Consider the following 17,016-nt stretch of genomic DNA (forward strand, 5'->3'; position numbering starts at 1 on the left):
AGTAGAAACAATTTTAAATAAGACCCTCAATTTAAGGGTTGGAAAACTGTGGTTCAGAGTTGCTAAATGGTTTCTAATGGCACACAGATATAAGCAGTCAGGATGAGTTTAGAACCCAGTTTCCTTGCCTCTAAGCTAGTATTCTTTCCAAAATATTTCTTATAGGAAATAAAACTATATGAAATTGACTAAAAGTCTCTAAGGACTCATTTATAAAATGTATAAATGTTTCCTAGTTAGAATTATCACAATCAAATTAGAACAGGCTTCCAAGGTAGGCTTGCATGTCCTCTCTGAGAGTATGAGGATTAGATGGCTAGCAATTTGGATGTTTTATTAGAATGTTAGCTGGAGACAAAGAGATATTTTCTAAAGAAACTCTTGTTAGTTCTCATATTTCATTATGTTTTTCTTTTTGTAATTTAAATAGAGAGACTAATTTAATAGAACAGGATTAAATTTCTTTAGGAGACAAACTATGTTAGACAAACTATGTTACATCTCAAGAACAGCTGGATTCCTTATTGGGTTAAATGAGCCAACCCTTCTGTTTACAGATAGTTGCCTGTATCATGTATTTCTTCTAAAAGAGTTTTGGCTACTTTCAAAATAAAAATCAGAACTTATAAAGACTCAATTTTGTATATTCTATGCATAAATGTTGCTAGTTATTTTTTTTGTATTGATGTCATGACAAGTTGTCACAAACTTAGTGGCATAAAATCATTTAATTATGGAGGACAGAAATCCAAAGTGAATCCTATGGGGCTAAAATCAAATGCCACCAGGGAAGACTCTTTTCCTTAGCCTCTTCTAGCAGGCAGAGGCTACCTACACATGTTGTCCCATGGTCACTCCATCTTCAAAGCTAAGAGCATAGCATCTTCAAATCTCTCTCTCTTTCTCTGCCCCCTGCTTCCATGGTCATAATCTTTCTCTGACTCTGACCTTCCTGCCTTCCTCTTATAAGGACCCTATGCCTAGGGTCCTAGACTCTAGACCTTATTACTACTTTGGCACTATCTGGATAATTCAGAACAATCTCCACGTCTCAATATCCTTAACACATCCGCAAAGGTCCTTTTGTCACATAAGGTAACATTCCCAGTGAATTAGGATGTGAAAATCCTCATGGGAACTTTTTAAAACTTGCCATAAATGTCCTTGAAGATGCTTCAAAGAATCTGTCAGATAGAAATAGTAAAGAATTTCATTGAGTACAGATGCTGAAATACAAATGTCAGCTCTCCTTTTGTACTCAAGAACTTGACTACCAGAAAGAACTGCTTGGTGTCTTGAAGAGCTGTATGTAACATTGTGTTTTCTTCGTTCAATTTCAACTTCATTTCCTAGGAGAAAGTATCGTTGGAACAAGAGAGATTTGATTATATGGTATCTGTTTAAAAATGTATGACCCCTTAGGTGGACGCCCATTAGCCATCCTTCCTTCTTTTGATGTGGAATTGTTAGCTTTCCTCAGAGTTGCCCTTTAATCCTTGAAACTTGGTGTTCAATACCACCTCAGCAAAACTAAAAAAAGTATGCCTTATGATAGTAATGTGAGAAAAATAGAATTTCACTTTAAGAACACTGTTTTGAAAACCTCTCCTGGAACAGGCTCTGGGATACACGTTAAAGCTGTGGGATGAAGACATGGGTTTCAGAGGGAGTCAGCCTATGAGCGGAGAATGCGACACACTCAGATGAAAGGGTGCTCAGGCTGCGGTGTTGGCACAGGAGGAGGCAGGTCCCCATCCATGCAGGTCCACAGGAAGCCTGCTGTGGACAGGAGCCGGGGCTAGGCGGGCTGGGAGAGCTGAAAAACTGCTCAGGAAGGACCAGGGAGAAGGCCAAGCGTGGAACTATGGTGTGTCCCAGGGACCTATGGAAACTGAAAAGTGTTGCTCCTGCCATTGCTACTGGCATCTAATCGTGTGTGTGTGTGTGTGTGTGTGTGTAACAAAATGCTTTCCTTCATCTCCTTCATTTGCTTTTGTTTTTCCAAAGAGGACCTGGAGCTGCTGCTTGACCGAGTCAACGATTTGATTGAGTTCCGCATTGACACCATTCTAGAGGAAATGAGCGGCACCCTGCTTTGTCAACTCCCCCAGGAGGAGCCGCTCACCTGTGAAGAGTTTCTCCAAATGACAAAGGTCATTAGAAAATGGATAGGTTTTACTAAAAAAGTTTTCCTGCAATTTGCTTTTCTATAAAGGGAAGTTTTTGAAACATACATTGGATTTTTTTTTCTTTCTACTTGCGATTGCTTTGTGGCAGATATAATCAAACACGGAACCTTCTGACCATAATTTGGATGAGGAGAAATGTACCTAAGCAGCCACTTGGACACAAGGGGAAAGTCACCTCTTTTCACATCACTGAGGGAAAGTACCATGGAACACATTTCTAATTTTCCCATAGCTTGTGAAGAGTAGAGCTATGTTGTAGAAGAGCTTCTCCTAATCTAGGGGTCACCAATAAAACAGTTGCTCTGAGCAGCTTCTGGGCAGGGTCTCTCCCTGTATGTGTCAGTGGAGCAGTATTCCCAAACTGGTGTTCCCTGGCACACAATTCTGGAGCCACTTCTAGGAAACCTGGGAGAGGCGGGTTGATCCATTCTTATCAGCTAGACAACAGAGGGAACCCTCCATAAATCTGAGCTCCCAGATGCCAGCTAGGGGCCAACCTTGCAATCAGCCTTTCCAAGGACACCAATCTCAGTCCTTCTGTTATTTAAACCCCTTTCTGCATGCATAGAAATCTTCGGTTTAAATGAAACCATTCTTACATAACTGAAATGTAATGTCTGTGGTTCCTCATTGTCATGCTCCTCACTGTGGGTAAAATTTTTAAATTTTTTTTTGTTTTTTAACTTTGTTCTAATTAGTTATACATGATGGTAGAATGCATTTTGATGCGTTGTACATAAATGGAGCACATCTTCTCCTTCCTATGGCTGAACATGGTGCTGAGTTGCATGGGTTGTGTAATCATATATGTATATAGGGTAGTAATGTCCATTTCATTCCGCTGTCCTTCCCATGCCCACAGCCCTTCCCTCCCTCACTCCCCTCTGCACTATCCAAAGTCCCTTTATTCTCCCCCACTCCCATTATGGATCAGCATTCACTTATCAGAAAATACATTCAGCCTTTGTTTTTTGGGGGGGGTTTGGCTTATTTCACTTAGCATACTATTCTCCAGCTCCATCCATTTACCTGTAAATACTATAATTACACTATTCTTTAAGGCTAAGTGATATTCCATTATGCATATGTACCACATTTTCTTTATCCATTGATCTGTTGAAGGGCATCTAGGTTGGTTCCATAGTTCAGCTATTGTGAATTGAGCTGCTATAAGCATTGATGTGGCTGCATCACTGTGTTTTGCTGATTTTAAGTCCTTTGGGTATAAACCAAGGAGCAGGATAGCCTGGTCAAATGGTGGTGCCATTCCAAGTTTTCTGAGGAACCTCCATACTGCTTTCCAGAGTAACTGCATCAATTTGCAGTCCCACCAGGAATGTATGAGTGTGCCATTTTCCCCACATCCTCGCCAACACTTATTGTTTCTTGAATTCTTGATGATTGCCATTCTGACTGGAGTGGGATGAAATCTTAGAGTAGTTTTGACCTGCGTTTCTCTAATTGCTAGAGATGATGAACATTTTTTCATGTTTGTTGATCAATTGTCTTTCTTCTAATGTGAAGTGTCTATTCAGTTCCTTTGACCATTTATTGATTGGGTTATTTTATTTTTTTGGTGTTAAGTTTCTTGAGTTCTTTATATATCCTAAAGATTCGTGCTGTATCCGAGGTGCCTGTGGTAAAGATTTTCTTCCATTCTGTAGGCTCTCTCTTCACACTATTGTTTCCTTTGCTGAGAAGAAGCTTTTTAGTTTGAGTCCATCCCGTTTATTGATTCTTGGTTTTATTTCTTGTGCTTTAGGATTTTTGTTAAGGAAGTCAGATCCTAGGCTGATGTGGTGAAGATTTGGGCCTCTGTTTTCTTCTATTAGGTGCAGGGTCTCTGTTCTAGTGCCTGAGCCTTTGATCCACTCTGAGTTGATTTGTGTGCAGGGTGAGATACTGAGGTTTAATTTCATTTCGCTACATGTGGATTTCCAGTTTTCCCAGCACCATCTGTTGAATAGGCTAACTGTGGGTAAATGTGATACCTGCCCAACCTTCCGACTCTTTTTTGTTCTCTTCCCATCTGAAAAAAAACACTTAGCTGCACTGTTTATAAAAATAAAAAGTTTTAAAAATTTTCAAAGCAAGTTTTAGAATATTTTAAAAACGGGAAGCTTGGGATCGTAATCGTGATGCCACCCATTGTTGTGATCGCCGTGTGTTTTATGCCTCTCAAAGCTGTGCTCCCTACTGGACGCCCAGCAGAGTTTGCATCCTGCTTTGTTCTTCCCCAGTTAACGTTTCTCTAAAATGAGACTTTGTGTTGCTATCTGGCTTTTATAGGCACCATTTTAAAAATGGCTTTGGGTTATTTTACGAGGTGGATGTGCTACAATTTATTTGCCAGTTTCTTATTGCTGGACGTTAAATGGCTTCCAAAGTCTTTCTATTTTTCCAAGAGCTGCAATAAATATGTTTATATATCATGTTTTACCTTTTCAGAATTATTTCCTCTCAAAATAAGATTGCTGTGTCAAAGAGCACGGCTTTACTTGATAGCTCTTGATATTCACAGCCAACTGTCTTTCAAAAAGGACGTTGTCAACTTAGAATGCTGCTGGCATCCAGCCGTACCAGCCTCACCACCCCCAGGGAACACGGTTTTATTGTGTCTTCCTGATTTTAGTTTAAGTAGCAAAATCATGTAACATAAATTGATTTGCATTTCCAATCACCAGTGTAAATGAATGCTTTTAGTTGGATTTTTTTTAGACTTTTCACAATCTATTTATTTGTTGCATTATTTTTGGAGCACCTATGCCAACCAATGCTGGGACACGGCAGTAAATAAAATGTGAAATCCCAGTCGTGCAGGAGCCCGCTTTTCAAGTGGACAATACAGAAAAACAAACAAAAAAGCCTATGAGTAAACATGTCAGCTCGTGATAAATTCAATGGATAACAATTAAGAGGGTAATGGAGAAAAGAAGTGCCTAACCCAGAGTTGTGACTTTACGTTGATGGTTCGGGGTGACTTTTGTGATTACATTTGAACCGAGGAATCCAGGAAGGGAGCGATGTGAATAGCTTTGGGGAAGAGCTTTCCAGCAGAGGGGACAGCAAGGGCAAAGGCCCCGAGGTAGAAACATGTGGTTTTGGCAGCTGGAGGGAGGTGTTGAGATGAAGTACATGGGATGTGTTGATATGCGGGGACAGAAAATCAAGCAGAGAGGGAGAAAGATGGTTGGTAGTCTTGTCCCTGGAGAAGTGGGGAGGCTCTGACTCAGAACTTAGTGTGTGAGATTATTCTTTCTTTATTTTTTAAAAATATATTTTAGCTGTCAATGGAACTTTATTCTATTCTATTTATTTATTTATTTATATGCAGTGCTGAGAATTGGACTCAGTGCCTCGCACATGCTAGGCAAGCTCTACCACTGAGCCACCACCCCAGCCTGAGATTATCTTGCATAAGAGGAGAACCACTGTGTTCACTCCAACAGGAGGAAGTGGTGGAGGCTGGTTTGTCTTCTGGGGAGGGCTTGGGCGTGGGGAGTTGGGTGAGTCTCCCTGTCATGGCTCCATTTGCTTTTGGAGGATTGTGAGGGGCAAGGGTGGTTAAAGACAGGAGGACACAGGTGTTGTGGAGCCAGGTAGAGGAAGTGGCGGTGGCCATGTGGAGCGATTCCTGGGTAGCGTTAGGGGATGGTTGAGTCTGGGGGCTGTGAGCTCCCAGCAGCGAGCCTCTGCGTGGCCGTGATGTGTGTGGGCAAGAAGAGAGGGTGGGTCACCTGTAGAGGTTGGGCCTCACCTGGGAGGGTGGCCAAGGGCCGAGGGAGTGATGGACTAAAGGATATCAGCAAAAGAATTGCTGAAGTGAGGCAGGATCTCACTAGAAGGCGTGGCCTGGGGGGGAGAGTGAATGGAGCTGGGAGAACCTGGGGGCCGGAGGGCTCCTGGTCTGCCAAAGCCGAAGCATCATGGGGATGAGGAAATCCTGGAGCTCCACGTGGGTCCACAAGGAGGAGGTGGGTCAGGTTTGGTAACAGATCCGTCTGGTGGTTTCAATGTGCGGATGTCACCACGGAGGTGGGTTGTCAAGTGGGGCGAGTGGAAGCAATGGGTTTGGCTTATTTTGCTTGATACAGGGGCATTTTAATGAACCTTTTGTACTTTATCCTCATTCTATTTATACTCTGCTTTATTAATTTCTATGCTGTTTACATCATCTTTATAATCACGTCCTCTCAGAAAGAATTAAAGGATTTACACAAGGCTGTTAGAACTACAAGTCTTTGAGAGCTTGTTGATTCTGTTTTCCAGAACCCTCAATATCAAGGCGTTTTGTGGTTTCAAATGTGTGTTTTATTACGGAGGGGTCTGGAAGGACTGGGGGAAGGTCACTGAGGATTTCCTGGAGAGCTGGCTTTGAGAGCGAGAGATCACATCATGGCCCACGTGTGCTTCTCTCCCCCAGGCAGTCAGAGGACTGAAGATGCAGACTTTGAAAATTATTAGCACTCTCTCAGGGAATTAGGAGCTAGTTTACACAGAATGACCAGCTTGACAGACACTTAGTACCTGTGGATGACATTTGCTGACCATTACTAATAACCAACTCCTCCAGTACTTTGGTGCCAGCCCTGTGCTGGGCACTTAACATGTTATCTTAGGGAATGCTTGCAACCATCAAAGGTGGGTTCTTCCATTATCACCAGTTTACAGATAGGAAAACTGAGGCCAGAGAAGGATCTTCCATATCACCCAGAGCTAGGATTGGAACCCAGGAAATTTAGTACCAGGGTCTATACTTGTTACTAGATGATACTAACTTCATTCCATCCTTTATCTACTCTCAGACCTGCCTCTACTTTTTTTTTTTTTTTTATAACTGCTTCTCTCTTTTTTAGTTGTCTCTAAACTCAGGGTTGAGATTGGTGGTTGGGTATAGTTCTGACTTGAGAGTGAAGTTATTTTATGCTTTGATGGTAAAGAAGCTTGGTGGTATGTTTCAGTGTACATTAGAATGTTCCTGTGTGATGGCATCCAAGTGCCATGTGTCACAGCAGTGGAGTGGAGGTGAAGGTCATGCATGAGCAGGTGACAGAGCCAGGAGGCTGATATTTGATGTGGAAGATCCAGGAGAATATTAGAATTTCAAGGTGCATAAAAGTGAAACTTGAAATGAAGCTGGAGACTGTGGCCAATTGACAAAAATCTCTTGCTTTATAGGCTTATTTTCCAACCAGTGGTAAATAGCTGATTTCGTATATAGTGCTACAGAATCCATCACAGCGCCCCCAAGCGTGTTTTAATTCATATTTATAAAATTTTATTCCTGAGAAATGCATGATTGAGTTGGACAGGAGGGAAATAGACCTGAAATCAAGTAGGAGATAGCTGTGGCTTTTTGGAAAAGATGAGGAGAAAAGAAAGGCTTGCTAGAGCAGATTATGACGGGAATGTCACAGAAGAGGTACTGGTGGATTTGAGATTGCTGTCCTCCATGCTGGAAAAGCAAATGTGATTTTGGCTCGTCAACATTCCTCCGGGTTTTCCCTTGTCTGTAGTGCATTCAGAGGAGGCCTGGCATGGGGGAGGGTTCAGGGGGTGGTACTGGGAGAATGTGGGCCAGCATCACTGCAGCCTAAGCTCTCCCCTGGAGCTGAACCTGTAGACTCGCTGCTGTTCTTCAGGAACTCTCAAGAGCCAGATAAACAACGATGACATGTGATAATCATTTTTATTTGGTAGGACCTTTGTGTAAATGGTGCTCAGATACTCCATTTTAAAAGCTCATTAGTGGAGGAAGCAGTCAATGAGCTCATCAACATGTTGTTGGACCAGCAAGTTCCACCCAAGGAGGAAAAAGTGTTTGATGAGAATCATATTGATTCAAAAAGTGAAACTTCAGGTAAGAGGTGAGGTGATAAAAGGGTTTTATTTTTCTAGGACATTTGTTGAAAACTACAATTTAATTTTCTACAGAGTAACTTAATTCCACAGTTCTACAAATGGTGTCTCAATTTTAGAGTGATATTTATGTCTGAAATTGTGGTTCTGAGCAAATTGTAATGACTCCATGTTGCTAATTCCCATTTTGTGTGTGTGTGTGTGTGTGTGTGTGTGTGTGTGTTGAGTTCTGCAAACATGTACTTTTCCTGAGCCTTCTTTGGCACTTAGCTCTCTTTTGATTTAAGCCAGGGGAGGCATTTTACTTCAGTTTACCTGTAGAGGAGGGTGGATTATGAGTCATGGATTGGAATTCTCCTTGCAGTCATTGCAGACTAGAGCAAAGTTTTGCTGCACAGTCAAGAATGCTACAAGTGGAGAAGGAAAGTGGCTCTAAAGGGGTTTAGAGTGTTGGTGGGAGAGAGAACCAGCCTGTGGGCCCAGTGGCTGCAGCACCCAGAGCCCCTGCATCTCTCATTGGTTGTCTTCTCAGGAGGAGGAAGACTGTAATGGCCTTACTTTCTAAGAAGCATGCCACTTAAGTGACATCAAACTTGCATGTCATTTGTCTTAATTTCTCCATTTAGTTGTGACCTCTCTCTCTCTCACCTACCTCTATTTGTGTCATGTCATAACAGCAAAAAGAGAGGAAGGAACTTCTGATGCCTTGACATCGTTCCTTAATGCTGGGGCTGGCCCACTGTCTTTGACAGCAATCCCCAAAAAGAAGAAACAGCCTGAGATGGTGGAGGCGGCCTGCGAGTTGCTCTCTCATTTCAACCACCAAAACGCAGATGCTCTTCTGAAAGTGACCAGGAACACTCTAGAGGCCATTCGCAAGCGCATCCATTCCTCCCACGTGATGAATTTCCGGGGTAACAATCCCACACGGTTTGCAGGGTGGCTGATCAGGTGTGGTTGTGTGTGTGTGTGTGTGTGTGTGTGTGCACCACATTCCTGATAAATTTAAAGAATTAAGAAACTCCACCATTTATTGAGTGCCTCCTTGTAAGTTTCAACATTATAAATGTTGGTCATCCCAACAGTTCTAGAAGCGGATACCCTCACCACTCATGTTGAAGTAGAGAAAACCAGAGCAGGGAGAGGTCAAATTAATTTTCTTAAGGTTACTTACCTTTGTTAACGGCATAAAAATCAACATCACTTTCAATCTTTTTGTAATAAAATGAAAATATATAAAATGAATTACTTTAATCTGAGAAAGGAAAGGCACATACTTTGAAAGGAAGGCATATGGAAAATATTGTTTCATTGTTAAATTGTTAGGTTATTGACTCATGTTGTAATGTGGAAAGAGTTTGCTAAAGTCACACTTATCTTCTTGACCTGCCTGTACTTTCCAGGGGCTTCCCTGTGCTTTCCAGGGGCTTCCCTGTGCTGAGGGCCTTTGGAATACTGGCATTTAAGAGATGGCACTTGACATTTAATTAAAAGTGGATACATGAAGTTTGGGGTTTTGAAAGAATGTTTTGTTGGTGGCATAGTTTATAATGTTTTATTTCACTTCAGACACAGGGTTATATTAGAAATTTTCAAATGTGGGTTGGTGTGCTAAATATTAAATCACAATTATTTGTCAACTTCATACATTATAGGTATTTCTACCTAGATAAAGTTATGTGTGCTACATACATATATACCCATCTATATGTATCTATAACTTATCTATACCTAACTTTAAGAGCCCATTGATATGGATGGTGAGTTACATTTTATTTCCTTTTCATTTTTTTTTTTTTTTTAGCTGTTCTGAGGGTAGAGAAGGCATGTTTTATTTGAAAATACAAACTGGCTGTTTGTTTTAATTTTGGCTAGTTTTGGTAGTTATTCTCATTTTTCATTCTTTGCGTATTTATTCTTCATTTAACTAATTTATCGGCATTCAGTTATTTGGGCAATATCATCTTTAATAGCTTAGATAAAAATTTATCCTTAAGCCTGATCCTACATAGTAGGTTTCCTTTATGGATAGTAGACCAAAAAATTATAATCAACAGAAAATGACTTGGGTTCCACTGAACTGCTCTCTATTAAGCAAACCAAAAGCTTTTTAAAATTCATTCATTCAACTAATATTTGCCTGATAATATATCTACTATGTGTTGTTCTAGGTGCTTTAATCGTGGTTAGAAATGAAGTAAGTCCCGTTTTTGAATTAAAAATATTAATCCTCTACTGTTTTTTTTTGTAAACTCAGACAGCAATAGTGCATCTAAAGCGAAGCAGAACAATCTGCCTATTTTCCGAGCAAACGTCACTCTGGCCATTCCCAACATTGCCATGGCGCCTGCCCTGGAAGACGTACAGCAGACCCTGAACAAAGCTGTGGAGTGCATTGTCAGTGTCCCCAAGGGGGTTAGACAATGGAGCAGGGAGCCCTCGTCCAAGGTGGGCCTGGAATGGAAAAGCTGTTTCATGTGGAAGCTGTTTATTTACAGATAAGACAAAGCTGAAAAATATCCCTTTACATTGTAGAAAAAGACACATGAAAGAAAAATGGCTGCCCTGCAGAATAATGAAGAGAGTGATTCTGATGTCGAAATGGAAGACAATGAACTTCAAGGTAAATGCTCCTTGTGTTCTTTTAAAGTATTGTAAATCAACATTTATTGAGCTTCAATGTACCCTCCCCCAACTCCTATAGGATTCTCAAATCAAGGGAGAGCAGAGTATTAATCTATGAACCAATTTTAAGTCTATAAAATGTCAAGATCTGGGTATTTTAATATTTCTGCGTCAACACTGTGGTCTGCTTCTAGGGGGTTGACGGCAGCTGGTACTGCAGTGCTGATTTTTGGTCCAGTCTAATAATGAGAACTGGAGGCAAGAAAGGTTTTAATTTGTCAGTTTAAAGAGCCACTCACCATCATCACAATGAACATTTCCTGGCACTAAGAGATGTTTTTCACCCACTCTGTTTCCATTTTGCTAACATCTTGTGAGTGTCACTGTGTGTCTGGTGGCTTTTATTTGTATTATGTAAAATCAGGCAGCCTAAGACACCCAAGTCGCACGTGGTATTAAATGTTGTCCTTGGTCCTCACACTCCCTTAAGTCAGCCCCACAAACCTCATCTCCTGTGTAGTCCTATTGGCATTCACCTCCCCTGAAGCGATATATCAACTAGCCAAGGAAGAAACTGAGAGGTGTGAGTGGGCTGGGAGTGACGTGAGAGGCCCTGGGTTCCATCCCCAGCATCACAAAAATAACCAAACCAAATCAAACAAAAAACAAACCAGAAAACAAAAGTGTTGCTGGAGGATAAATACAGCACAGATCAACTTTCCCTATGACTTACAAAATGATTTATTTATTAATCTAAGCTCAAAACCTCTACTATTATTATACTAATTTCCAATCATATATTATTTAATTTCCTGGGATGGCTTAAAATTTATAATTTTCTAGACTAAAATATATTCAATCATGAATTATATCTAAGTTGAGAAGAAAAACATTGATTGAAAATTATACATATTTTTTTTGTCATGACCAATGAGTTAAGGAACTAATTGATTTTTCTTTCTGCAACTCAAATCTTTTTTTTTTTTTCCTTCCTTCAGTACAAACCCAGGGCCTTGTACCTGCTGGTCAAGCACAATTCCACTGAGTCACACCCAGCCCCCAAATCTTCTAAGTTCTATTGAATTTTCATTTAATTTGTTCTTCTTTTTGATTTTACAATTTGTATTTGGTTCTTGTCTATTTCTGTCTCATTATTGATATTTCCCATTTTCTGAGATATCACTCTCATAAGTTCCTTATTTCTTTAAATATGATTTCTGTACTTCTTGGAACATATTTACAAAAGCTATTTAAACTCTTTGCCTAATAAGTCCAACGTCTGAGTTTCCTCATGGGTAGCTTCTGTTGGCTGCTTTTGTCTCCCTGTGTGGACTCCACTTTCCTGTGTCTTTGTGTGTCTCACACTTTTTTTTTTTCCCTTGGTTGAAAATTAGACATTTTAAAGAAAGGCAATTCTGAAAGTTTATGACCCTTAGGTTTTGCTGCTATTATTATTATTTTCTTTATCAACTGTCATGGATTAATTGTGTAAAAACTATTTTTGGGTTATTAGCTACTATACTCTCTGGGCGGTTAGTGGTCAATTAATGATTGTACAGAGATTTCCTTGACTATTTTGAAGCAAGAATCTTTGCCCTTTGCTTAGAGACTCTGTACTTGTGCTGGAACCCAGCAAGGCTCAGTCAGTTTAAACCACTACGCAAGTCTTTACTCACTGGTGCTGTAGGGCCTCAAATTCAGACAGAAGTGAAAGGCTGAGGCCTTTTGGGGTCTTCCCTGGGCATGCTGACATCTCTGCTCATGAATGTGGATTCCTAGAGCCCCAGGGCGACTTCTACTTCAGGGCTTACAGCGCCCTCTGTGGACATTGCTCTCCCCAGACCTTTTAACTTTTTTGGCTACCATCTTGTTTGTCCCAACTAATATCATCGTCTCAGGTTGCTGTGAAGTTAAATAATTGTTGTTGCTAATTTTAAAAAACTATATATTTTGGCAAATGACTTGGGGGTCAGAGATTTTTTCCCCCCACTCAATGAAATTCTGCATCATGTCATGTAAAGATAAAATCCTTGAACACAGCTTTTCCAGGGAGCTTCTAGGTGTGTTGATTACTGATTACTGATTAGAGACCCTACCCTCTGAGGAGCTCCAAACCCAGCCCTGACCCTCTGGGCACTGCTAAGTTGAGGGTTCTCATAGCTGTATGGGATGTAAGTCTGCTGTTTTTCAAAGCTTCCACAGCCAGAGAGGAGTCAGTGGGAAGAGAGCAAGTTAAACACATGAGACTTGGTCCTGTCACCTGGATCCCATATTTTTTCTTGAATTAACACTCTTTGGATTGCTGTAAGATGTAGTTAATTTCCAGAGTCCTGAAACTTTGAGAATGTCAAAAATTTTCACTGCTTTTAGGAAGGAGATACTTTATGGTATCTTTACCATTTCAGAGATCTCCCATCTGTTGATAGCACATTGCCTATGCTGTTGATTTAAACTTTTCTCTCTTTTCTGCTTTCAGAGACGATTGAGGTGGCATCTGTGACCTTACCCATTCCAGTGCAGCCCAAGAACTATTATAAGAATGTGTCCGACAATAAGGAGATTGTAAAATTAGTCTCTGTGCTGAGCACAATCATCAGTTCTACCAAAAAGGTACGTCCCGAGGCCTGTGGCCCGGCCCTGGGCCTCACAGCCGGCCTGTGTGAAGGGGAAGAGGGCAAGCTCCTATTGTGGGGATCCGGGTCACACCCAGGGCCTCAGTGCCTGGCGAAAGGCAGCTTGTGTGTGCTGAGCAAAAGCTTGTCACCTGAAGATCCCTAACCTAGGATGACCGTGAAGACAGCTGTTGTTCCCTGTTTCGTGTTGTTTTCCGGCAAATGCCTCCAACCTCTTCTCTTGATACAAATGAGTTAAAAACATCTAATTTATCCCAAACCACAAATCAGATTGATGTTACAATTCCCCCTTCAAAGAGTCAAATAGAACAAGGTTTACAGTCTATTTTTCACATTTACATAGGTAAGCCTTATAAAATATCAGATGAAAGTTTAATATATCATATAAAATTTTATATAAACATAATAAATATACACACATACACATATTTTCTCCACATGGAAACCAGATAAAGCTGAGACTAAAAAAAAAATACTGGTCCTATCAACACAAACCTGTACTGGATATGGCTGTAGATTCAGGTTAAAATTTCTCCCTTCCAACTTGTTTTTTCTCTCAGCTTTCCCTTTTTTATTAAGCAAATTTACTCTTGTAACAAAAAAGACTTAGAGCCCTGAAATCATCTCCCGTAACCCCATCAAATTTGTTAAAGAGTTTTTAGCAAGTGATCATACAACCAATTCTGCAAGGTCCATCCAGGCCGTCCCAGATCTCTCTCTCCAGAAACCACCATGCATGTGCACTGGGTGCAGATGCTGAGCACCCTCAGGTAGGATCTAGCTAACCTGGTTAATTAGCCAAGCGGAACCAGTACCTCTTGAAACCATTAAAACAATTTTTATTCCCATGGCACTGGGACCTCTTGACTTCAGAAGCATTTCTCAGTGTTGTAGGAACAATTTGCTGCTCAGAGAACACATCTCTTCTGTTACTGGGTCTGGCTAGAAGGAGCTACGGTTGTTTGAAAGCACTCTGAAGACTTTCCATTGACATAACAATTTGAGGAAATGTTACTTAGTGTTAATATCTTCCCAAGGGACCTGTAAGTCTTTGCGTTTATGCAAATTTAATTTTCCTATCTTAATATACTGAAGGTTCTGAATTTAACTGCCTCAGGGACAGGGTCCACATAATTCAATAAATATCTAGTGCTTAGTTTATCAGGTTCTATACCAAATGATACAGGTAAGTAGAATACCCTATGACAACAATAAATATTCAGATACATTTTCAAATGTCTCAGTCATCACAGAAAACATAATGTCATCCATGAAGTCCATCACTTTTGTGAATATAATTAGCCTTTATTAGCAAATCTAAGGATAAGGTGTAGTAGCTGAAACGATACTGCTGGCAACAAAATACGTACATGTGTCAATTTTGTTGCATTTCCGTTTCTTTTATATGGAGGAAATGAACAGATCTCAGTCATCTTTAAAATAGCAGGAAGGAGTGACAGTTTCTTGAAGAATTTTTTCCCTGGATTTACATAACGGACAAATTATTTCTGGGAGAAGGGATGCACAGGCAGTGACAATACTAGACACGGGCAGCCCTTCACCTTGGACCCTTCTGGAGGAGTCTGCTTCTACCATAGGACATCCTGTGACCTCACCAGGAGCCCTGTCGTCCTGCCATGGCTGATGGCTCAGAATGCAAACCCAGTCTACATTCAACCCATGCCTAGGTTGACCGTCCATTTCTAACACTGCCTGGCTTTAAACAATGAGCTGGACTAAACCACCCAAACCACCTTGGTAATAGAGATAACTGAAGCAGAACAGCTCTCCTGTGTAGCTCATGTAATTCTCCCTTTAAACTCTGGGATTCCTTCACCCTAAAAATTAGCTTTCTTTTAATAAGCATGACACTTTCCTCTAACGTAAGGGCAAATCTTATTGAGTTAGGGCATATTCTTCATAGTATGAACTCTTGGAGCAGAAAGAGCTCAGGATCCTGGCATTTCTACCCATGTGCAGGAGTCTTTGATATCTATAATTGTTCCTCTGAACCATAGTGCATCTGTGATCATGCTGCCTTCCTGTGTCACACGTTGATGTCTATACATTATCCCACACCAGGGGACCAGGTATCGTGGGATAAACCACGGCAGTCTTAGCTTTCTGCATTTCACTGGATGGGAAACTCAGCACCCAATGAAGGCACCCAGTGAGGCTGTGAGGGATGCTTAGCTGTATGTGGGGAGGCAGAGTTAAGGACTTCTTGGTTTGGTGCAGGTTGGTGCAATGTACTTAAAACAGTTGTACAGTTTAGAAGGCTGTTGGTAATGATCTGTTGTTTCAAATGGTTGCAGTTGTTATGCCTCATTTTTCTTAACATTTTTTCTCACACTTTTAAGTTATGACTTTTAAGTTATGATATAATCTAATGAAAAAAACTCTATCCCCCAAAGGCATAAACATTAGAAATGAAGAGTCATTTTTAAAAAACTTTATAGATAATATGACATCTACCAAGTAAATCTAAGAGACTAATCTGAAAAAAAAGTTGTGGGACCCAAGAACAGTTAAGTTTGTTAAAAGATAAGTAATAGCATTTCTGACAAAATGCATTAAATATGTTCCTGAGAATTTTTGTTTTGAGAAGTTGTATATTTACTATTAAATGATAAGAATTTTGAGAAAAATGAGATAGAGGCAGACACATAAAATCTAGGAAATTTTGTAATGAGTATATCCCAAAATGTATTTGATCACAGTAAAATGTGAATGTGTTTAATAATGCTATAGAAATTAAAGAATTTTACTAGAAAGAGGTGGAAGAAGCTCAGGAGGTGTTCAAGGAGCAGTGGACGTTACTGAGGCACAGAAGCATCGATACAGCATGGAGACCAGGCTGAGCTGTGCCAAGAACATAAGACAGGTGGTGGCCCGACTGGTGTGGAGGCAGGAAGTGGTTCAGGGAGCAGGTGCACAGGGCCTGCCTCTGGGGCTTGCTGCTGTGGCATGTGTGGAGCAAAGTGCTGGGAGGAATGACATCTCATAATGAGACCTTCCCGGTACCATCACCCCATTTACCAGTGTGTGTGAGCCATGTCACCTTACAGGGACACACCTGGTTAGCAAACTGAACTGATTACTAAACAAGAAAGTATTAAAACTTACATGGCATTCATGGCTAGTTATAAAAATAGTGGGAAAAGATCTTGTTTACCATGGCAACATCATTGAGAAATACCTAGCAAACATATTTAATAAGAAGTGTGTGAGGTCTCTATGAGGATTAGTCTAAAACTCAAGGAATTTTGGAAAAAAGATTCAAAATATGGATGAGAAGATGTATTATTACACACATATCAATTTTATTCAGATTTTAAACGTTTTTATGGGATTCCACGGATCTCCTGATGGGATTTGATGCTGGCTGTTCCCTTTGTCCCACCCCCTCCAGAACTAAGGTCCACTCTTTTCCACCTGATTGTCCGACCTCAGCAGCACGTCAGCAGGGTCCCATGGAAGTTTTCAAGGGCTTCAACCAATGAGGCATCTTGGAGCTCTGAGCAGCAGAGGGCAGTAACTTCATCGTGTTTTCCCTCCTGCCTCAGACAGACCTCCCCAGTGGCAGGACTTTGAACTCTGCTTTTTTTCTTTTAAATTTTTATTTTAAAAATTTGTTCTAATTAGTTATACATGACAGTAGAATGCATTTAGACAAAAGCACAACTTCTCCTTCCTCTGGATGAACATGG

At 40.7% G+C, this 17,016-nt stretch overlaps 1 protein-coding gene across 1 annotated transcript in view; it reads left to right on the forward strand.

Moving 5' to 3' along the window:
- Dnah5 (dynein axonemal heavy chain 5) overlaps window positions 1-17,016 on the forward strand; it is a 249,331-nt gene that overhangs the window by 75,894 nt on the left and 156,421 nt on the right. The window contains exons 18-23 of the mRNA XM_071612820.1: window positions 2,008-2,153; window positions 7,890-8,049; window positions 8,726-8,962; window positions 10,306-10,496; window positions 10,584-10,671; window positions 13,150-13,283. Of these exons, the coding sequence (XP_071468921.1) occupies window positions 2,008-2,153; window positions 7,890-8,049; window positions 8,726-8,962; window positions 10,306-10,496; window positions 10,584-10,671; window positions 13,150-13,283 (956 nt within the window). The remainder of the gene's footprint in view (window positions 1-2,007; window positions 2,154-7,889; window positions 8,050-8,725; window positions 8,963-10,305; window positions 10,497-10,583; window positions 10,672-13,149; window positions 13,284-17,016) is intronic.

This window comes from Marmota flaviventris, chromosome 5, assembly GCF_047511675.1.
Source record: "Marmota flaviventris isolate mMarFla1 chromosome 5, mMarFla1.hap1, whole genome shotgun sequence".
NCBI classification, from domain to species: Eukaryota; Metazoa; Chordata; class Mammalia; order Rodentia; family Sciuridae; genus Marmota; species Marmota flaviventris.